This window comes from Aegilops tauschii, chromosome 2 (genome assembly GCF_002575655.3).
Source record: "Aegilops tauschii subsp. strangulata cultivar AL8/78 chromosome 2, Aet v6.0, whole genome shotgun sequence".
Lineage (NCBI taxonomy): Eukaryota > Viridiplantae > Streptophyta > Magnoliopsida > Poales > Poaceae > Aegilops > Aegilops tauschii.
The window spans coordinates 8,135,662-8,158,957 of record NC_053036.3 but is presented as its reverse complement, the minus strand read 5'-3'; the positions used below and the strand labels follow the sequence as shown (position 1 = coordinate 8,158,957).

The window sequence follows — 23,296 nt, the reverse complement described above, 5'->3', positions numbered from 1 at the left end:
TGATAGTCATAGGCATGGATTTTTCTACCAGTTCAAAGCAGAGATATTTTTCCAACACTAAATACAAATGCGCAGAGAGGAGACTTCACTTTTTTGGGCGGCAAACAGCTGCGGTTGTGCGCCCCCTCTTATTTTCTTTCTTCTCTTCTCTTTAGTTTTTGATCTGATTCGAGTTTTGAGGTGCTCTCTTTCAGCCAGCCTCCGGCTTTGGAGATGATCTGTATGACAACCTGGGACCTTGGCCCTTTCCCTCTACTTAATGAATTGGCAGAACACCTGCCGTTGCTCCTCAAAAAAAAAAAAATACAAATGCGCACCTGATGAAGCATCGTTCCTCGGCAGTGGCCATGTGTATTCCTTCTTGGCCACAACGTAGTGCAAATAATAGTTTCGTGTGCGCCATCACACATATATGTGGACCTGCATTAGAAGGGGCAGAAAGAAACTAAGTAGGCATTGGAAAGACATGGATTAGTAGTGCATAAGGCGTTGTACTGTAAACTAAAAGCTATAGTAAGGTAATAGTTATTGCACATCTAGACGTGTCATAGTTATTGCACATCTAAGTAACTTGATCAAGTATAAAAAAAGAAAAGAGGAAAGAAAATATCCATACGAATCTTCGTGTAAAATCAATGATATAGGAGTTAGATGTGCAATACTTATGGCACATCCAGATGTGCTTTAGCAAAACTGTAATATATATGTACGGGCTTGAACGGTCTCAGCAAAACTGGCCCCTCACAAGTGAAGGTCAATGCATCTCCGATTCTCCATACGCTTTTCATCATCTAATTAAAATCTGAAAGAACAGTGCTAGATAACATCATGCTTCGCTGCTGTTGAAGACCACTGGATTGACGTGTAATCCATCCACACCTACCAGCTATACTGCGTGAGACGCTTGTGAGGCACAATGAACCCACCATTGTTTGGAGGAAAGGGACGGGGAAGCCTCACTGACTGCTTAATCGAATTCCATGCACCAGCCGAGAGGAAACGAAGGCCTCGATCTAGATTGAAGAGAATGGGCATGCTTGGATAGTGGAGATGGACAGATCCTTGGGAGATGTAAGTTGGCTCCGCAGCCCCGATAGTTTCAGCGCCACAAGCCTAGTATAAGCTGCATCAAGATTATAATGGAGGGCAGCATCGAGAGGGGTGTGAGGCAGGGCTCCAGTACTACCATGTAGTATTTGCTGGATCGAGCGGAGGTGCACATCCTGAAAGAGAAGACATGTGGGATCGAAGGGATTGGGAAGAGAAAGCATTGGAGATACACGTACGGCCTCGGGATTCTTTGAGAGATTGATCTTTGAATTAGTCCTAACTACTGCACGAGAGTTTTTTCCCCTATGCTCCTGCGATTAGGGTTTTCTTCCTCTAAGGCGATCCGAATGCCCCAGAGTCTCACCCCTCGGAGTCCGGCCGGAGCGACGCCCTCATCGGCCCTGGTTGTTCCCCTGATCGAGACCTGATGGCTTCCCCCTCGGGCGCCAACTCTGCTACGAGCGGCGGCGCTACGGCGACCGCGAATCCCGATCTGGAGAATTTCTTCGATCAACTGGATCTCAACGATGAGGAGTTCAATGATGTGGAGATTGACGAAGAGGACCCAGGAATCAAGGAAAGTGTGAGGTGGTTAGCCCTAGCTAGGGTTCATACCGATAAGAACTTCTCTCAGGCGGCCTTCTACAAGGACATGAGGGCGGCATGGAACCCAGCACAAAGGGTGAGATTCCGGCCTGTTGGTCCCAATCGATTTGTTGTCCAGGCTTCGTGCCTTGGTGATTGGGAACGCATAACGATGCAAGGGCCATGGCTGTTCCGTAACCTGGCAGTTCTGTTGTGTCCGTATGATGGCTTCATTAGTGCAGATGAGGTCATTTTCAATCATTTGCCTATTTATACACATGCTACCGGACCCTTATTGTAAGAAGCAGATTGTTGAGAAACTCTTAAAGGGTGTTGGGGATATTATGGAGATGCGTCTAAACGTCAAAATCCGTGGTGATTATTTCAGGGTGAGGGTGAATCATGACATCCTACAGCCCCTCACAAAGTTTGTGAGTATTGTTCGTGCTGGAGAACAACATGTTTATCTGGTTCGTTACGAAAAGCTAGCCCGTTTCTGTAAGTTTAGTGGCCTAATTGGCCATGAGCATAAGGAGTGTGGTTTAGGTGTTCATGATGAGAAGAAGCTGAAATTTGGGGACTGGCTGTATGCTGACGGGCCTAACAGATCACGGACTGAACAAAACCCTACCAGGTCATCTGGGCCTCGTACAGGGAAGAATGTGAGCTCCGCTGCGCCGCTAAATCCAGGGCATAGTAATACTGACCCTGAGATTTTAGCTACGGCCACTAGTCCGTTGAAGAATCTAGGTGTCGGGATGGAGGTGGAGAGAGACACAAGAAAGAGGCTGAACATGGATGATGGGGATGAATCTTTCGACACTTCTAGAAACTCGAATGCATTACTTTCCATCACCGATGGCAGTGGAAAGGATCTGAGAGAGACTACCTCACCAACCAGCAGCAACTCAAGCAGCAAGTGAGTAAAACTCTCAAAGGGAAGTGACAGTAAGGGGATATCGGCGGCCACCCTCGGGAAGGACCGCCGGACACAATGAATATCTGATCTTGGAACTACCGGACAGTTCGTGAGGTTTTGGCCCTCTCAAAAGCCAATAACCCCAAACTAGTCTTCCTATGTGAGACTAGGTAAGCTGCAAAAATGGAGAAGAAGTGTTGGAGACTTGGTTTGAAAGGCTTTCATGGGGTAAGTAGTGATGGGAGAAGCAGCGGCTTAGCTCTCTTTTGGGATGAGTCGCTGCCTGTGACAGTTCTTGAATCTTGCAGTCGGTTTATCGATGTTCGAGTGGTAGATGGTGGCTCCGGTATGGCTTGGAGGGGCACCTTTGTCTATGGGGTGCCCCGGGTACAGAACAGATACCGCATGTGGGAGCACCTCTGTAGGCTACGAGCAATGTCGCGTGAGCCATGGCTGGTTTGTGGCGATTACAATGAGGCATTGTGGCAGCATGAGCACCTATCACGGGCATTGCGTTCAGAAGTTCAGATGTCTGCATTTGGGGAACGCTTGGAAGTTTGCGAGCTAGAGGACCTTGGCTTTTCGGGCAATCCTTTCACATACAATAATGGACAAGCAGCAGACCGTAACATTCAGGTTCGTTTGACCGAGCGTGTGCGGATGAAGCATGGAGAGACGTGTTCCCATTGGCAAGGGTTGGCCACCTGGCCACCTCGTGCTCGGACCATTGTCCCCTCCTGATTAACATGGAGGGCATGCAGGACCAGCAGCGTCAGGCGTCTAGCCCTCGCTACGAAATAATGTGGGAACAATATCTTACCCTCCCTGACGTGATCGTCGGTGCCTGGAATAAACATCGGCCCGCATGCAGCTTGGGTTCAGTGGCCTCCTCCTTAAAGGAGTTGATGAAGGAACTCCGACAGTGGAGTGCTACAAAATTTGGCAATGTGTTGAAAGAGATTGAGCAGCTTCGAGCGCAACTGACAGAGCTACAATTGGCGGGTTCAGATCGTACTATTATCGGGTCCAAGATGAATTAGCTTGACGAGCTACTGTATAGAGAGGAGATGCTCTGGCTACAGCGCTCACGGATTACTTGGTTAAAAGAGGATGAAGGCAATACCAAATATCTTCACAGGAGAGCTGTTTGGCATGCGCGGAGGAATTATATATAGCGTCTACATAAAAATGATGGCACTTGGTGCAATGCTCCTACGGATATGGAAAGGATGTCTCTCTCCTATTTTAAGGAGATTTTCACGATGGACCCAACCCTCTCCCCTGTTGCGGTCCTTGAATGTATCACGCCTATGGTCACTGCGGAGATAAATGAGTCGTTATGTAAACCTTACACTGAGGAGGAGATTTCAAATGCCCTCTTCCAGATCAGACCAATGAAGGCTCCGGGCTATGATGGGTTTCCAGCTAGGTTTTATCAACGGAATTGGGTGCTGCTAAAAGTTGAAGTTATTGCGGCAGTGCAGGAATTCTTTTCTTCGGGTGTTATGCCTTATGGGGTCAATAAAACAATGATTGTATTAATCCCTAAAGTCCCTCATCCCAAGGAGCTTAAGGATTTCCGTCCAATCAGCTTGTGTAATTTCATATACAAAATTGTTTCTAAGTGCTTGGTGAATACACTTCCGCCCCTCCTCACCGAGCCCATTTCTGAGAATGAAAGTGCATTCATTCCGGGGAGGCTTATTTCTGATAATTCAATCATTGCTTTTGAATGCATCCACCAAATACAGCCAGTCAAGAATAACTCTCCAGCCTTATGTGCGTACAAGCTTGATTTATCTAAGGCTTATGTGCGTACAAGCTTGATTTATCTAAGGCTTATGATCGCATGGACTGGGAGTTTTTAGAGAAGGCTCTAGCTAAGTGGGGCTTCTCTCAGCATTGGATCTCACCTGTGATGGTGTGTGTCTCTTCGGTGAAATATTCAGTGAAATTTAATGGGAAATTATTGGAGCCCTTCTTCCCGTCTAGGGGACTACGTCAAGGTGACCCTTTGTCCCCCCCCCTTCCTCTTCCTTTTTGTAGTTGATGCACTCTCTTCGCTGATTAATAAGGCTACACGGGAAGATGGATTCAAAGGGATCAAAATAAGCAGGGGTGCTCCGGAGGTCTCTCACCTCCTGTTTGCGGATGACTCGCTGCTGTTTTTCCATGCGACATAACAACAGGCAACCTCGGTGAAAGGTTTGTTGGACACATTTGCGACGGCGACGGGACAACTGATAAATCCGTCCAAGTGTTCCATCCTTTTTTCAGATAACTGCCAACCTAATGTGGTGCAGGAAGTTAAGAGTGTTCTGGAGATTACTCAGGAGGTGTTTGAACCCAAATACTTGGGCATGCCGGTCCCTAAGGGACGGATGCATAAAGGATAGTTCGAAACTGTACAGGAACGTTTGAGGAAGATACTCGTTGAGTGGAGTGAGCAGTATATGTCCTCTGGGAATAAGGAGATTCTTATTAAGTCGGTTGCTCAGGCCATTCCGGCCTATGTTATGAGTGTCTTCAAGCTCCCGGCCTCGGTCTGTGATGATCTACCACGTATGATATGTCAGTACTAGTGGGGAGTTGAGGATGGGAAGAAGAAAATGGCCTGGATGAGTTGGGACAAGCTGAGGCTCCCAAAACCCATGGGGGGGGGGGGGATGGGTTTCAGGGACATGAGGGCATTCAACCAGGCCTTGTTAGCCAAACAAGCATGGATGCTTCTGGATATGCCGGAAAGCTTGTGTGCGCGCCTCCTGAAAGCAAAATACTACCCCTCTGTCCAACTATTCGATACGTTCTTTCCATGTAATGGCTCTGAGGTCTGGAAGGGTATTCTGCATGGTCTTGAACTGGTTAAGAACGGTGTCATTTGGCGAGTTGGAAATGGTACATGGATACGCACTTGGTATGACCCTTGGATCCCATGACCTCTCTCATTCCGGCCAATTACTCCAAAAGGGAATTGTCGTTTTCATCGGGTAGCCGATTTCCTAGATGATAATGGTGCATGGAGATATGACCGTCTAAGTGATTTTTTTTGGCCAATGGATATTGAATAGATCTTGAAGATTAGAACCTCGCCGCGCCAGAGGTGTGATTTCCTAGCTTGGGCTCCGGAAAAGAATGGCTTGTTTACGGTGAGAAGTGCCTATAAGTTGGCTACTTATGCTCATAATTCTACCTTTGCCAATGGTACTTCTAGCACCAGCCTGGACGGGAATTGAGGCCTCTGGAATCTTGTTTGGAAATCTGCGGTACCTCAAAAGATTAAGATTACTGCCTGGAGGTGTGCTACGGGGATGCTAGCAACACAGAAAGGCAAGAGATATAGACACTTGTCGACAAGATCAACATGTCCGCTATGCGGCGTCGAGGAGGATTCGTTTCATGCCTTGGTTGCATGTACACAGGCAAGAATTTTGTGGGTAAATATGCGAAGAAGATAGCCAACTCCAGGAGATGATCTACTCATTATGGATGGAAAGGAATGGTTCATTACTTTGCTCTCTAAGTGCTCTGCTGATGTTCGTGATATGCTTATCATGTTAATCTGGCAGATTTGGCAAATACATAATGAGTTGTCACATGGGAAGGATGCGCCCCCAGTCCCAGCCATCGTTGATACTTGGATAGCTACTATAAATCTATTAAGCTCGATGGGCGCTTCTCTACGGAAGAAATTCTAAAAGGAAAGATGCCCTCTTCGGGCAGTGATGCTACAACCCAGGTGAACAAGGGTCCTACAGTTCCTTGGCTGGCCCCGGCGTCGGGTAAGCTGGCCCTATCGGTCGACGGCTCCTTCTGCCAGGAGGATGGTTCGGCCTCTGCTGGTATGGTTATCAGGAACGATAAGAGGGAGATCTTGTTGGCAACATACCGTTTCATCTTCCATTGCAATGATCCACTGGAGGCAGAATTACATGTGATTATGCAAGGCATGGCATTGTCGATACAACACTTTGACCTTCGGTGGTGGTGCAATCGGATTCTTATGAAGCTCTGTCCAGCTTAACAAATGGCGCGCTTATCCGCTCGGCGTATGGCCAGATAGTCTTGGAGATCAAGGCCTTACTAGGTACTAGAGAGTTTCTTCCTCAAAAAGTTAGTTGCTTTCAAAATAGAGTTGCCGATCGGTTGGCAAAGTATAGCCGATCTGAGCGTGCAACTGCTGTGTGGCTAGGCTCGATCCCACCGTGTATTCAGGACTTGTGGCCTTTCGACTATAACTCTATGTCTATGCAATAAAACTCCCTTTACCCCTGCAAAAAAAATTTGGTTTCTGGTTTTTCTAGAGGATTAGTTTTAGTTTTTTTGGAGTACGCTAGATTGGGTTCTGGTTTTTCTAGAGGATTAGATTGGTTTCTGGTTTCCTAGAGGATCAGTTTCTAGTTTTTTTTTTGAAGTACACTAGATTGGTTTCTATTTTTTTAGATGATTAGTTTCTTATTTTAGTTCTCTACAATATAAATTGTAAAGGGGAAGTTACGTGTATGATGGATTGTTATTTCTTCATGGAGAGTTACAGATTGAACGTTAATTATTACTCCGTATAAGTATAGACGGATTACATGGCTTAATCCACACCGTAATAACTCGGTCCCACTAGATAAACGGCTCATATTTTCTAATTAACATAGGAGTTATTTGGGAGTCTCTAATTAGTACTCGTACGTATATAAGTATAGATATATATATCGACAGATATAGATATAAATATAGATATAGATATAGATATATAGATATGAAAATACCAACAACATATTAACGATATGATCTCGCAGTAATTTATAAGTTGGGCCTATCCAACACCATTATTCCAATAACAATATGGGTCGTCTTTTGGGGATTGGAGGGGTACATCATTGGGTAAATATGGGTCGTCAGATGCAGAAGATCAATGGTGATGATTAAGGCGTTGTTGTTGTTGACAATAAAACATTAGACAAACCTGGACCGCTAGATTTATACGATCGAAGGGCTGATATAGTTTGGATCCAGCCCAACTCATGCGGTTAATAATATTATAGTGGAGATGGAGATATCAATCTTCATGCGATTCTCTCCTTAACCGCCGAGTATTAAATGGATGCTAATTACAAATCTGCATACGATTTGGTCTTAATCGCCGAGTGTTAAATGATTGATGACTACCAATTTGCAAGCGATTCTCTCTTTAATGGCTGCTCTGAGGATCGTGCGCCCTCTTTTGGTGATTAGAGGGAGTACATCATCGGAAGAATATGGTTCATTAGATGTTGAGAATTAATGGCGATGATTAAGGTATTGTTGGTGTTGACAATACAACATATACAAATCTGAGCCGCTAGATTTATACGGTTGAAGGACTGATATTGTATGGATCTAACCCAGCTCATGCTTTTAATATCAATGGAGATGAAGATTATGAAACTGCATGTGATTCTCTCCTTAATCGCCGAGTATTAAATGGATGTTAATTACCAATCTACATACGATTCTCTCCTTGTGGCCGTGCTTGAGGACTGCGCGCCCTCTTTTGGCGATTAGGCTGATCGTAATGAAGAGTATCATATATTAGTATCATACTTATGATAGTAGTTTTTAATATTACATATTATATATTGGTATTATATAATAGTTTATTTATTGTCGTGCATGACACATAGTAACACATCATGTAATATGATATAATATCATGATATGATACTCAACCCTCTCTTTCTTCATTTATTTTTATGCCATCTCATCACTATTGGCTAGTTGGCATGCATGATACTACCTATGATACTTCCATTATGGACAATCTTATTCTCGTCGAATGCAGAGAATTAATGAAGAGGATTAATACATAGTTCGTGTCGACAAAACAATACAACATAGACAAATCTGAACAGCCAGGTTAATACGGTTGAATGGCTGATATTGCTTGGATCCAACCCAACTCTTGCTTTTAAAATTAGTGGAGATGGAGATGGAGATTACCTATATGCATGCAATTCTCTCCTTAATCGCCAAGTATTAAATGGATGCTAATTTCCAATCTATACAAGTGATTCTCTTCTTAGTCGCCGAGTATCAAATGTTGTGGCGTCTGTCCTCCCAGCCTCCCTATATAAAACGGGCTCCACCCCTGCCTAACTCCTCCAGTACACACACAACCGAAACAATACTTCTTGCTGAGACTGAGACTACCAGCTCTGCCCGGCCTCTTGAACCAAAAGAGAGCGTCCAAGAGATAGAGGAGTGGAGGCAGAAAGGAGAGAAGATGTCGCTCCTCCTGGTGCTGATCAGTGTTGTGGTCGGCATGGTCGGCCTGCTGCTGAGGTGGAACGAGGTGAGGTACGGCAGGAGGGGGAATGTGCGCCTGCCGCCGGGGACAATGGGGTGGCCGCTGTTCGGCGAGACCACCGAGTTCCTCAAGGAGGGGCCGAGCTTCATGAAGCGGAAGGGGCTCAGGTAAGTCCATCAACTTGCCGCTCGCTAGCATGGTTGACATGATGTTGTATTTTTGGACATGTCTCTTCACCTCTTTGCTTGCATGCTTTCTATTAAGAAACAAAAAGAATATATAATATTACCTGCGTCCTAAAATTAAATTACTTGTCTTAGATTTGTTTAGATAAATGTATCTAGACAAATCTAAGACAAGTAATTCAGGACAGAGGACTATACTAGCGTATTATAAGTTTTTTTTAAATTACTACGAGGAATTAATCCATGTGCTGCCGCAGATACGGGAGGCTTTTCCGGACGCACATCCTGGGGTGCCCCACAGTGGCGTGCATGGACCCCGAGCTCAACCGCCGGATGCTGCTCCAGGGCGAGTCCGGCGGCCTGGTCCCAGGCTACCCGCAGTCCATGCTCGACATCCTCGGCCGCAACAACATCGCCGCCGTGCACGGCCCGCTGCACCGAGCCATGCGGGGTGCCATGCTTGGCCTCGTGCACCCCGCCGCGATCCGCGCCAGCCTCCTTCCCAAGATCGACGCCTTCATGCGCTCCCACCTCGATGGATGGTCCGGCTGTGTCGTCGACGTCCAGGCAAAGACCAAGGAGGTTAGTTAGTAGTCACCAAAGAAATGCTCACTTTTTCGTACTATTTTTCCCTGAAAAAAATGGGTAACCAACCTCAGAACTATCACACAGTTTTGATATATCACACTTAGGGACATATAAGAAATTGGTACACACTCAAACTTGTAACTCAGCAAAGGGGGGGGGGATCCAAAGTGGTTGTTGCTGAGTTTTATACTATCTCCTTGAAAAGAAAAGAAAAACATAGTATCACATTTCGGGACATCATCATTGCCCGTTTGGTACTTTTGTGGTTGTTGCAGAGTTTCATAGAAGCATCTCCTTGCATGGGCATGGCAACACATGTCACATAATCTTATGTGCTCATATTGTAGCTGACTGACTTTCCCTTTCAGATGACCTTGCTATCCGCACTCAATCAAATCGCCGGCATCACCGCTGGCCCGCTCTCTGATGCCCTCAAGACAGAGTTATACACCCTTGTGCTCGGCACCATCTCCTTGCCCATCAACCTTCTAGGGACTAGGTATTACCAGGGCTTGCAGGCGAGGAAGAAGCTCGTGTCCATGCTAGAGCAGATGATCGTGGAGCGGAGGTCTTCTATTCAAGCTCACGATGACATGCTGGACGCTCTATTGAGAAGTGGCGATGATGGGGCCAGGGAAAAGCTCAGTGATGAGCAGATCATTGACTTGATCATCACCCTTATTTACTCCGGATATGAGACCATGTCGACGACCTCGATGATGGCTGTCAAGTACCTGTCGGACCACCCACGGGCTCTCCAAGATCTTAAGGTATGTACACATACTCTGAAAATCGATATTGTTCTTGCGGGCAAAAAAACAATTTTGATTTTATAGAAAAGATCATGTGCTTCTAGAGTTTAATGATTATCTTTCACTTCTGAATGCAGAGAGAGCATCTTGATATCAGGAAGGGGAAATCATCGGAGGAGGCCATCGACTACGAGGATTTCAAGTCCATGGCCTTCACTCGAGCTGTATGTAGAAGATCAAACACACACAAAAATGATGTCAGGGTAGGATTTACTATGAGTATGAATGATCATGATGTACCCATGGATACTTCTATGCAGGTCATCTTTGAGACGCTAAGATTAGCCACAGTCGTGAATGGGCTGATGAGGAAAACTACTCAGGATGTAGAAATGAATGGTGAGTTATGCTTGCAAATTATCCTGCTACTTCAGCACTTTCTATGTAAATATTAAGTTTGTTCTCATGCGGCATTACCAATTTCTTTTAGGGCATGTCATTCCAAAAGGCTGGAGAATCTATGTTCACACAAGGGAGATAAACTACGATCCATTCATGTACCCTGACCCGACAACCTTTAACCCATGGAGATGGCTGGTAAGCAAAACAGCAGACAATTATGATCTTTACTACCTACTCAAACATACCACCACAATAGAGGAAGTTCTAATCTTGTGCTGCCCACTAAAAATATACAGGAGAAGAACACGGAATCGCACCCACATTTCATGATGTTCGGAGGAGGCGGCCGGATGTGCCCCGGGAAGGAGGTGGGCACGGTTGAGATCGCGACTTTCCTCCACTATTTCGTGACTCGATACAGGTCTGTTCCTTTTGTGACTCCACACTCAGTTGCTAAGAAAAACAACTCAAGCATTATTATTTACATACAACGAATATTTCTCACTCGGTCTTGATTTTGCAGATGGGAGGAGGAAGGCAGGAACGCCATCTTGAGATTCCCCCGGGTGGTAGCTCCCAACGGGCTACATATCCGAGTTCAAGATTATTAATCTTGCAGCATACATTTCGCATAGTTTAGATTGATAGGACCCAGACAGGGGTGATGAGAGCTTGACACTAGTGTCAAAAAGCTCTTATATTTTGGAATGAGGGAGTACAATATAGGTGTTATGGCTAATTAGGGAATAATTGAGGTAGACTGCTCCTGTGTTATTTTCGTTCGATCAAATCTTAGACCGAAACAGATGTATCATGTGGCCAGCTTCTACTAGATACCCGCAAAAAAAGAAGATAACAAACATGCAGCACAATGAAGAAGTAAAGACTGTGATATTATTTCTGAATAAGTTGGGGATTGAGAGTCTTGGGTTGTGGTGCAGCTATCAAGGAGGTGTTATCCTTGTACATAGGGACTTGTTGTAATGCTCTATTGAATGTAGCATCAGCACAATGAGACATTCCGTCGTGGGGCACCGCGCCATCGTTCTTAACACCGGTGGGAGAAGCGAATGTTAGAAATAAATGGGTATTTGAGATCTGGTGGGGTGTTGCTTGGCCCATTAAGAATTTCTCAAATCTCAAAGTGGCCCATGTGTAAAATAGCAAGTGGTCGTTCTAAAGTTTAGTCCCACCCCGAAAGTTGAGGAGGTGTGAGATCTCTTTGTATAGTGGGTTCTCTCCACCAATTTAAGTGGTGTGTTGAGGAGAGAAATAGGAGACCACACGCACGTGCTCGCTCACCTTGTCGGGCAAAGGCAAGGGCATGGGCTTAGGCCGAGGCCGGGATGGCGCGCGCATGCGACATGCGTGTGAATGATCCGACGAAATCCGGTCTGTTGCCTTGCAGGGGCGCAACTTCCTTTTGTCATTTTATTTTTTGATGTCTTGGCAGATAAGTTAATTATTTCTTGTCCGGTAAGTATACGACTTAGAATCCAAGTCGGTTTGATATCGTGATCGCGACACAATGTCGCCTCTGGTACTATTATATATATTGGTACCGGCCATGACCAAAGGCACTTCGAAAAACACCTAGGGTTTTTTCTCATCTTGCAACTTGCACCGCCATCGTAGGCTACTCCACCCTGAACGCTGGCGTGCATTGGCTTGCCGGAGAGCAGAACTCCAGAACAGCTCGTCCTTGCGATTCTGCACCGGGAGAGGACGAACTAGGTTTTTGGAAAGCGTTGTCGCGACTGCTTGAGTTCGTCATCACGGGTCATCTTCCATCCAAGTCGGATGGTGCTACTCATCGCTGTCTCCTTCGTCGTTCGCAACAGATCTCGTTGCTAACATCGTCATCAACAACTTCGCTCCTGCAGCAACTAACGCACAATACGTCGATCGTGATTTGTCTGTGTCTCTATTTTTAGTTACTATTTCATGTTTGATGTTGTTGTGCATGTTTTCTTGTTCATCTAGTATGCTAGACTATTGCATGCTATTTTCTGTTCTACTAGTTATGAATTATTTACTGAAATTGATCATGAATTTTCCTAATATTCCAACACAATCCAATGCAAGGGCCAGCCAAAATGCTAGGATGAAGCAGGGAGAACCTATTTTGGGCACTTCCCTAACTTATGCACTATTTAAACCATGGGATAGGAAATATAAGGACATGATAGGGCTAGGAGAGGGTAAATATTAGATGCTCGGTGTTAGCCTTGCTCCTATGCTCCAAAGCGATCTCGTCCATTTGATCTTAGATATACCGGTCATCTAAGGAGCTCTGGCCAATTTGCAGACCCCCCACTCCACCCCCCTAGCTGCTCCTCCACATGGGCTTGTATTATGGGAGCGCCGGAGGCTCAACAACGTATGATACAGCTCAGTTGGGCAAGGATAGTGGCATATCTGCAAAATGAGCCTTCTATTATTTTATTAAAATCAACCCGCACTCCTTTCCCATCAATAAATATGTGTACTTATTTATATTTGCTACCAGATGGTTAATTTTGTATCTGTTTTGAGTCATGTCTTTGCCTTGACAATATCTTTGAAACAAGAATAATGTAGAACATATGTGCCATTTTGTGTTTGGAAGGAAATAAAAAAACATTGATTTAATAGTCGACAGCTAAGGTGGGGTGCCGGTTGATTGCAATAAAGTGTGAGGTCTTCTTTGCAAATATGTCGCATCCATCTTCCAGCCAGATCGCATTTCTCAATTTTTTTTCCACGGGTCCAAAGAATTGGAATGCATTGGGTGCATATATGGCAGCATTTCACTAAACAAGTCATCATGAAACAACATGGCATGAAGGGCAGTGTGCGTACGCCGATGTGTGAACTTGCCTCACGAGTAGAAACGACCTATACACCATTGTACAATTGGTTTTACATAATGCCCAAACTTCCATGCACATATTCAGTAGTAGAGACATCTATTGTCAATCAGATTCTAATTCGCTCGACACTACATCACCCTTCCTCTTCAGGGAAATCCCAACATATCAAAAGTAGCACATACCCCTATTGAATTCGCGATACTGCAATATGTACCACCCCCTCATGGTGAATTCAGTTTCATCAGGTGAGATTTGGCTAGATCTAACCAAATCCTTCCCACCAAAGTAGAGATATGTAATATTTGTCATACCAGCAGCTTCTAGATGGATATGTATCCCATCAAATTCAAGGTACTGCAAGATGTATTCTATCATCGTTTGGTTATTGATGTATAGTTATATTCTAGGCATTCAAGCATAATATATGACTAGATCTGACGTATGGTTGATCTGGTTGCATCCATAAAGATCTGGCATGTGTTAGTCAAGATATTGCTGTATTGGTACATATTATGGATTTATCCAGATCCGATTAAATATAATCTTCAAGTGGGAAGTATGTGTCAAGATATGGTTGGATTTCAAAGACCATCCACCATATGTTTTTTTTCTATGGCAAACTGTATGATTTCCTTGATCAAGAATAACAATTTGCATTTATGGCAGAGCTCACAGACCATGGCGATCTCTTGGTTGTCGTCAATTGTTGGGCCAATAAATCGTTCGACAATGAGTGGAATTTCACTTTAATGCTCTGGTGAGTACTCCCTCGAGTTTATCCATTTATGTTCTTGTTTTCCCATTGCTTTCTTTATTGTGGGCTTCACCATCGTGATGAAAAAGCATCCTACTCCCGTGACTTCACACTAAAATTGTGGAAGAAATGGTCAACCATGTTAGATAATTGTTCATGACCTCAACTTCGAATTTAGCCGCATTGCATCTATTGTTTGAACTATAATTTGTTATTTTTCTATGATTTTTTGTTCACTCTCCGATTCACGTGAAAGAGGTCAAACTTAGTTTCATCTCAGGATATCAATATTTTTGTAAATAAGGTGCATATATCTATATGGACCGTGGGATGCATTTTTTAAAAATGATGATGCTTGTTGGCATCACTAAAGTTGCTTCACAATAGTTTTGCAAGCGAAGCCAATTTATATACCACCCTCCACAAGTGATGGCAGCCTATCCGGTGGGCTAGCCCAATGCTGGACAGACCTATTTGGGATCATGCGTGGGTAGTGGTATGTCTAGACTCTAGTTTATCAACTTTTGTTGTTTTTTGCGCATTCAAAAACCCATATACACATTTATGTAGGAGCAAGTTCACTTGTTTCATAAATTAGTTATAAAAAATGCTTTTCTAAATTTCTTTGTTTGTCCTTGAATGCGTACTGCATTGCTAGCTAGCACTTGCCTGCAACAGCTCTCAATAACTTGGGGTTTTATTGTGGTTAATTTGTTTCCAATTGTCGTAGCATTAACTATGACACATTTTATTTATTTATTCAAAAAGGGTTTCCCCGCTTTGTATTCCAAAGCAACCAACCGACAGTACACATCGCGACGCTGGGGCGAGCAGCACAACAAGCCCAAAGATAGAAAAGAAGAAGAAACAAATGCCAACAACGGCAGCTCGACAAAGCGTGGAAGGCCCGCCATCGCTGCGCCCTTCGGAAACACCCCACCATGTATTCCAAAGCAACCAACCGACAATACACATCGCGACGCTGGGGCGAGCAGCACAACAAGCCCAAAGATAGAAAAGAAGAAGAAACAAATGCCAACAACGGCAGCTCGACAAAGCGTGGAAGGCCCGCCATCGCTGCGCCCTTCGGAAACACCCCACCACAGCCCGAGGCTCCGAGAGCCGCGTACCAAGCAGCACCTCCAAGAAGGTATGCGACGCCGACGACGCTGCTGCCCGGACGAGTCCTAGGGTTTCCCTCGGTATGCGGAGGAAAGTGGGGGATGGCTACCACCGACACCCTTCAAGAAGGAATGGTGGCACCCCCCGGTGTCACCACATCGGAGCCGGACAAACCGGCAAGGATTTCTCCCGCACACCAAACACCACCGCCCATCCGGAGCCTACCATCCAAACCACCGCCCAATGCGCCATCACGGTTGCGCCGCCATCCACGCCGTCTCACTACGAGCACCAACACGAGGCCGAGAAGACCGAAGAGAAGCTCCACGCGACGAGAGCGGCAGCACCAAGGCCGAGCGGAAGGGAACCACCTCCACCGCCGTCGTGCAAGAAGCCCGCGCCTCCGGCACCGTCGCGGTAGCCGACCGGACATGGCAGCGGGGCATACTAGGCCACCCTTGGCCCGGCCAGGCCGGAAACGGGCCCGGTAAGCCCCGCCGGCCGTCGCACGAAATATTTGAGTTTTGGCAAAACATTGAAGAAAAATTCAAACACTTGTTGGAGTATTGGCTCTCATGTTTGAATATATAAGGACTTACCTTCCTTTTTTTTCGAGGGACCTTCCTTTTCTTATTATTCTGAAAAAGGAACTGCCTGATTTATTTTCCTTAATAACCCAAATCACGTGGACATTTGTGTATGCGTCACAGCGGGGCAAAGGTGATGGATATGCCGGAGCAGAGGGGCGCTGCACTACGGAGAAGATAATGGACTGGCCGGCGCCGCCGCCATCCCGTGTGTAGCTTATGAGTGGGCGGTTTCAGGCAGAACCTCGTCCTCCTCCCTGATCTCCACGACACTGAAGAATGCAGGTGAGGAAGAACATGCGGTGCCATGTCGATTCCAAGCACAAATCATATCCGAGACTGCTACTTCTTCATTCACTGTGCTGCACAAATTCTTCTTTGTACATTTCTCTTGTATCTGGAAACAGACAGTTGATGCCTGAATCACTCTCGAGCATACAAGGCAGCGAGATGATTCCCATGTTTTGATTCAAGAATTCACTGATCACACATAAGAACACCAGGTGAATCTTGTATTTTTTTTTAGAAAAGGAGGATCGGCCTCTGCATCTGGGCGATGCATACGGCCACTTTATTAATTATTCTCATAAGACCTTACAAAGTAATACAACAGTAAGACTAAAGCCGCCGTCTAATCATCTCTATCCCGCTGATGAAGGGGCGCAGATAGCCTGGGCCTAATACCAAACAGACATCGCAGCCAAACCTAACATCTAAGACCTGAGAACCCATCCAGGACGCCCGCCAGGCATGGGTCTCACCGGTCCGGCGTGCACTCAGATGCCGCCTCCGCCAACTGCCACCGCTCCATCTTCAGAACTGTCCTGATGCATCAACCTTGCTCGGTCTAGCTAATGTCGACGCCACCACGGCGCCAAACGACACCTCCTCCCTGCGCGCAAACAGCTGAACACGTCGCGGTCGCCACTGATACACCTCAGCGCCATGCTGCCAAGTATCACCAGCCGACACAGCTTGAAGTCCTTGGAAGATCTGTCGTGCGTAGCACCTGCCGACCAGGTGAATCTTGTGGCCTTCCTTGTGCTTCAATTACCTAGCAAATCTGTTATACCTACTTCTATCCTTATGTGGCTATGTTTCATATTTCTTAAAAGACTGATCTAGTATTTTCATCAGCGCAGAATTGTGCTGTCATCGTCATCTATCTAAACTCTGCAAAATGTACATTGCAAAATCAGTAATCTTGAACTCGGATATGCAACCCGTTCGGAGCTTCCACACGGGGGAACTTCAAGATCGTGTTCTTGCCTTCTTCCTCCCATCTGCAACATCAAGACCAAATGTTGTCAGTAAATAACACCGAAGCTGTTCTTAGTAATTGGATTGCGGTCGATTAATAAGAGGTTGTACAGACCTGTATTGGGTCACGAAATAGTGCAGGAAAGTTGCGATCTCTGCCGTTCCCACCTCCTTTCCAGGGCACATCCGGCCGCCTCCTCCGAACAACATGAAGTGTGGGTGTGATTCCATGTTCTTCTCCTGAACATTATTAGCAGGTAACAAAAGATTAGAACTTCCTCTGCTTTGGTTGTACGTTTTACTGGTGTTTTGATGGTAATTTAATAATTGTCCGCTCTTTCACGTACCAGCCATCTCCATGGATTGAAGGTCATCGGGTCAGGATACATGAACGGATCGTAGTTTATCTCCCTTGTGTAAACATAGATTCTCCACCCTTTTGGAATGACATACCCTGGAAGAAATCGATAATAATATAGCATTAGCACAACTGACTTCATATATTCCTAGGAGATGCTAATTAACGTGGTAGTAGTACAATTTCCAAGCATATCTCACCATTCATTTCCACATCCTGGGTGGTTTTCCTCAGCAGCCCATTCACGACTGTAGATAATCTCAGCGTCTCAAGAATGACCTGCATGGTAGAAGTATCCATGACTCCATGAGTTCATCATGATCATGCCTTGCTCATAGTAAATTCCTACTCTGACTTCATTTTTTGTGTGTGTTTGATTTCCTACTTACAGCTCGAGTGAAGGCCATGGACTTAAAATCTTCGTAGCTGATGGCTTCCTCCGGCGATTTCCCCTTCCTGATATCAAGATGCTCTCTCTGCATTCACAAGTGAAGATGTCGTCAGTAAACTCCAGAAGCACATGGACTTTTGTCATGGAATCAAAATAGATTTTCAGAGTACGTGTACATAGTACATACCCTGAGTTCTTCGAGGGCCCGCGGATGGTCTGATAGGTACTTGACGGCCATCATCGAAGTGGTCGACATGGTTTCGTACCCAGAGTAGATGAGGGCGATGAGCAAGTCAATGATCTGCTCGTCGCTGAGCTTCTCCCTGGTCCCGTCATCGCCGCTTCTCAAGAGAGCATCCAGCATGTCATCGTGAGCTTGACCAGAGGACCGCCGCGCCGCGATCATCTGCTCTAGCATGGACACAAGCTTCTTCCTAGCCTGGAGCCCTTGGTAGTAGCTGGTCCCCGAAATGTTGATTGGCAAGGAGATCGTGCCGAGCACAAGCGTGTATAGCTCTGTCTTGAGGGCGTCAGAGAGCGGGCCAGCGGTGATGCCGGCAATCTGCCGGAGTGCAGATAGCAGGGCCATCTGAAAGGGAAAGTCAGTTAGATGTATGATATGAGGACATAAGATTCTGTGGTATGTTGTTGCCATGCCCACGCAAGGGGATGAGATGCTTCTATGAAACTCTGCAACAACCACAAAAGCGGCAAACCGGTGATGATGGTGTCCCGAAATGCGATACTCTGTTTTTGCAAGGGGATGCTACTCTACTAGTATGAAATTCTGCAACAGCCACTTTGGAACGTGCAGAGAGATGCTGTCTATAAAACAAGGCTATTTTATCACTGATACATCTGGCCGTCCACCACCTCAATCAAAATAACATGGTACTGGGGTAGCAATCAGTGGAAACACAGCACCAGAAGTATGAACAAGATTTACTCAGTAGACATGAACCAATGCATCAATCCACGAATTCTGGACCGATTTTCTAAATCATTAAGTGAACTGCAGACAGGAAGTTTTGGACTCTACTATGCACGATGATAGTGAAAAAATAATCTGAATTTTGGGGGAAATCTTGAAATCTTTTCTCTCTGCTCTATTTGAAGTTGGTGACAAATTTTTGGAAATTTTGGTGGAAATGTTTGGACATCATGCTCTTCACTCCACTCGTTGTTGTTGAACTGAATAGCCCGATTTTTCAGAAAAGAAGAGAATACGGACTGGATAAGGAGATGAAGGCTGTGTCGGAAAGGAGGTTGAAACCCGCGGCCTCTGCATCATTGAGAAGGAGACAGAGGTAGTAGCTGTTTGCATTAACGTACTCCGACATGCCACCCAACTCCACATGTACAGGGGTTTGAAGACAGTGTACTGACCTCCTTGGTCTTGGCCTGGACGTCGACGACGCTGCCGGCCCAGCCATGGAGGTGGTCGCGCATAAAGCAGTCGATCTTGGGGAGGAGGGTTTGCCGGAGCATGGCGGGGCGAACGAGGCCGAGCATGGCGCCGCGCATGACCCGGTGGAGCGGGCCGTGCACGGTGGCGATGTTGTTGCGGCCGAGGATGTCGAGCATGGACTGCGGGTAGCCCGGCACCAGGCCGCCGGCCTCGCCCTGCAGGAGCATCCGGCGGTTGAGCTCCGGGTCCATGCACACCACCGTGGGGCACCCAAGGATGTGCGTCCGGAACAGCCTCCCGTACCTGCAGCAGCGCACGCACATGTTAATTCCTCGTAGTTTCAAGAAAGCTTATGCTAGTTTCTATGTTCTTTCTTATTCATTCATTATGCACGAGCAGTAATATTTCAGTTTTCTCTCTAGAAAAACAGTGGAGGTCATGATGTGGATGTTTCTCTTTTGATGATCTGTAGTATCATAATTTACAAATGGTACTTTTGGGAGCTGGTGCAGTGATGAGCGTGTGTTATTATGTGAGCTTTAGGGGGACACAGCTCTCCCCATCACTTTGCACAACCGGAAAGCAGCTGCCAAACCGGCGCATTTCCGTAGCTCATCCATTCGTGTAGGCAGGAATAACTTTTAGGAGTAATATAATTACTAAGAAATCTCTTTTAAATACTCCATCAGCCAGAGCGGCTAAAAAAACAGAGTGAGTGGTTCTCTCTCTATTATTGGAGTTGGAGCAATAGCATGCACCCATCTCCAGTTTGAGTTGTCCACAGCACAAACCAAGCAACATGGAGCCAAGGACCAGACAGCCGGTGAACCGAGGAAGAAGACGTCAAAATGCATCACCGTCGAGCAAACGCGTCACGTACCTGAGCCTCCTGTGCTTCATGAAGGAGGGCCCCTGCTTGAGGAACTCGGTGGTCTCGCCGAACAGCGGCCACCCCATTGTGCCCGGCGGCAGGCAGCCAACCCCCTGCTTCCTCCTCTGGCCGTATCTCATCTCGTTCCAGCGCAGCAGCAGGCTGCTCGCCAGCACCACGCCGACCACAACACCGACCAGCACAAGGAGGAGCGCCATCTTCTTCTTCTACCTCTCTCTGCCTCCTCTTGGATGCTCTGTTTTAGGTCAAGAGGCAGGCAGAGCAGAGCTGGTGGCGTCTGTGTTGGCGACAAGTGTTGCTCTCTCTTGCTTGTGTCCTGGATGAGTTAGGCAGAGGAAGATGCCCTTTTATATAGGGCGAGTGAGGCCACACTCCACACCAGAGGAGGAGGAGATTCCTAATTATCCCTTGTGAAAATTTTCTTTTTCCGATGAGGGTCCCCATTCCAAGGGGAGGTCTTGAGGCCAACTCCACCGCGCGACCCTATCCTGTCCATCCCCGTCCGTTTGGGGTAAAAGGGATAAACCGGGCAGCCCCGCGCGCAGGAGCAAACGGACTTTTGTCCGTTTTGTGTCCGCTTTCGACCCATCTCCGGCCCAAGTTTGCGCCGGTTTTGGGTTGAAACGGACAGCGCGCGGACGGGCGGGACGCGCGCGCTTGTCCTCCCCGGGCCCGCCTGTCGGTGGGAGAAACCAAAACCCCCCACGCCCCATTTGGCGCCATTTCCCAAACCCTCCCACGTCCCTCCCGCCGCCCCCTCTCTCCCCCGTCCATGGCCGACGCCCAGCCGAATTCCGGCGGCCTGGCCGTCGACCCGTCCGGAAAGGTGAAGAAGAAGGCGGCCAAGGCAGCAAGGAAGCCGCGGTCGGAGTGCACGCCGGAGGAGATCACCAAGTTGGACGCGGAAGCGGCGAAGAAGGGGAGCCGGAGAGCGGTCGTCAAGGTCAATGCCGCCGCGGCCAAGTTCGCCGCCGAGCGCGATGCGAAGGAGGCTGCTCGGCGCAAGGCCGCGGCCGACGAGAAGGAGGACATCATCAACAAAGCGCACGCCATCCTCATGCTTGGCATGGCCCGTCCGGCCGGTTTCACTACAACGGCCGCCTGCCCAGCGAGCACAGGCTCGTCGGTCGCCTGGCCTGCGCACTGCCAGTCGCCGACGTCGCGGACCACGCCCATGTCGCCCGGCTTTTTTCCGCCAAGGCACGACGGGCACACCCGTTTCTCTGGGTCGCCGGACGTTGGCTTGTTCGCGCCATCCATACCGCGCCCCGCGGCCGTCATCGACCTCAACGTCACGCCTGGGTCCAGCAGCGGCGGCCGGCCGTCCGTCGAGATGCAAAGCAAGCAAGCACGTGCACTGTTCACGGGCACCATGCCGGCCCCCCGCGTGTTGTTTGACGGAATGCCAACACCAACGGCACCGGTCGACGACCCCTTCTACAACCAGTACATGGAGAACGTGATCTTCGAGGCTGGGCACGGACGTGCCTACGACCCCGAGGAGACCCAAAGTCAGGATGGCCGCGCCCAGTGCGTCCCCGATGAAGAGGCCGACGACCGTGCTGACTACGACCATGGTGACTCGTGGCATGAAGACGATGACATCTATTTCGAAGGTGATGGTGATGAAGAAGAAAGCAATGACGTTGATATTAGTGGCGAGCCATTGTTCATCAACGAGCTGACCCAAAGAGCGGAAGCACAAAAGAAGAGGAAGAGCATTCGCACGGGTTCATACACACAAGATGAGGACAAGTTGATTTGCCAAGCGTGGATGGAGATTAGCCAAGATCCGAGGACCGGCGCGCAACAAAAGGGCGTTGTTTTTTGGACGAGAGTCCACAAAACATTCCATGAAAGGAAGATGTTCGAGCCCTACCAAATTACAAGCAACCGTGGCATCGGCTCGATTCAAAAGAGATGGTTGTTCATCCAACAAGAGTGCAACAAGTATCAAGCCGCATTTGAGAGCGTTGAAGCACGGCCCGTGAGTGGTCTCGACGTTGGGGACACGGTATGCTCTCCTCTTCCTAGCCCTTTCCTTACTACGGCCATGAGACTTCGGCCTTGTATATGTTTGCATGTTCACTTGTTGTTGATCATGTGGTGTAGGCATTTCAATCTTTGGAGGCATTCAAGGCCCGGCACATGACAAGCCATTCACTCTTACGCATTGTTGGACGCTCATCGACAATTGCCCTAAGTTCAAGGACCAATACCGTGAACTACAAAGGAAGAGATGACTGAAGACAGCCAAGTTCGCCGGAGGTGGAGATGGCGAGGCGTTGAAGAGGCCGAGGGGCAAGACCAACTCCAAGGTTGATGACATACGTGATGCCTCATCGATGGCATTGCATGACACTTTGCATGGCATGATGTCTCAAAAGGATGTGAGGGACGAGAAGAAGCGGCAAAGTAAGGACGAGCAAATGAAGCAATACCTAGACCTTCAAAGAAAGAAGCTTGAGATGGAGGAGGCGGCCAAGAAAAGGAAGATCGACATGGAGGAGGCGGCCCGGCAAAGGCAGCTCGACATGGAGGAGGCGGCCCGGCAAAGGCAGCTCGACATCGAGGCCGACAACGTCAAGGCCAGGCAGAGGCAGCTCGACATCGAGCCACCAATGCCGCCCCCAAAGCGAAGGAGGTGGCCCTTGCGATCATGAGCGTGGACTTGTCGAAGATGAGCGAGAAGACAAGCGCCTGGTTCGAGGCCACGCAGAAGGAGATGCTCGACGCCGAAGGCCTGAACTAGGTCGTCCGATCGGCGTGGCCGTTCTTTTTGGAGGCTGGCATGGGTGCCGCCCGCCCGCTGGGCCGCTGGCAGTGTGCCGGCGAGAAAACATTCATTTTGGAGGCCGGCTGTGTTGCCGGCGAGGACAACTATTTATTTTGGAGGCTGGCTGTGTTGCCGGCC

General features: G+C 47.5%; 2 protein-coding genes across 3 annotated transcripts; one reads left to right on the top strand and one right to left on the bottom strand.

The window, feature by feature from the left end:
* The first annotated feature begins 8,637 nt into the window (after positions 1–8,637).
* LOC109777770 (cytochrome P450 85A1-like) lies at positions 8,638–11,702 on the top strand. Of its 2 annotated transcripts, XM_020336331.2 has the most exons (8): positions 8,638–8,998; positions 9,274–9,598; positions 9,973–10,374; positions 10,494–10,580; positions 10,677–10,755; positions 10,847–10,953; positions 11,055–11,179; positions 11,282–11,702. In XM_020336331.2, exons 1-8 carry the CDS (start codon positions 8,808–8,810, stop codon positions 11,367–11,369), a joined length of 1,404 nt encoding a protein of 467 aa, XP_020191920.1. In that variant the 5' UTR covers positions 8,638–8,807; the 3' UTR covers positions 11,370–11,702. The 2 variants fall into 2 exon arrangements, with proteins under 2 accessions (XP_020191920.1, XP_073365569.1); XM_073509468.1 differs by having other exon boundaries at positions 10,494–10,755.
* A 4,884-nt stretch (positions 11,703–16,586) lies between these two features.
* On the bottom strand, positions 16,587–20,680 carry LOC109777767 (cytochrome P450 85A1). The gene is made up of 8 exons (XM_020336328.4): positions 20,371–20,680; positions 19,469–19,793; positions 18,270–18,671; positions 18,081–18,167; positions 17,892–17,970; positions 17,681–17,787; positions 17,449–17,573; positions 16,587–17,356 (listed from the first exon to the last, which is right to left on the bottom strand). The coding sequence occupies exons 1-8, from the start codon at positions 20,577–20,579 to the stop codon at positions 17,269–17,271; spliced, it is 1,422 nt and encodes a 473-aa protein (XP_020191917.1). The 5' UTR covers positions 20,580–20,680; the 3' UTR covers positions 16,587–17,268.
* Between the last annotated feature and the right edge of the window lie 2,616 nt (positions 20,681–23,296).

Excerpts from the sequence above, each read along its gene's own strand:
- LOC109777770 (XM_073509468.1), top strand. The coding sequence starts at position 8,808 with ATGTCGCTCCTCCTGGTGCTGATCAGTGTTGTGGTCGGCATGGTCGGC. Across the intron at positions 10,756-10,846 it reads TCAGGATGTAGAAATGAATG|GGCATGTCATTCCAAAAGGC; the intron begins GTGAGTTATGCT and ends AATTTCTTTTAG. Across the intron at positions 10,954-11,054 it reads TTAACCCATGGAGATGGCTG|GAGAAGAACACGGAATCGCA; the intron begins GTAAGCAAAACA and ends AAAAATATACAG.
- LOC109777767 (XM_020336328.4), bottom strand. The coding sequence starts at position 20,579 with ATGGCGCTCCTCCTTGTGCTGGTCGGTGTTGTGGTCGGCGTGGTGCTG. Across the intron at positions 19,794-20,370 it reads ATGAAGCACAGGAGGCTCAG|GTACGGGAGGCTGTTCCGGA; the intron begins GTACGTGACGCG and ends GCGCTGCTGCAG. Across the intron at positions 17,357-17,448 it reads TATTTCGTGACCCAATACAG|ATGGGAGGAAGAAGGCAAGA; the intron begins GTCTGTACAACC and ends TTGATGTTGCAG.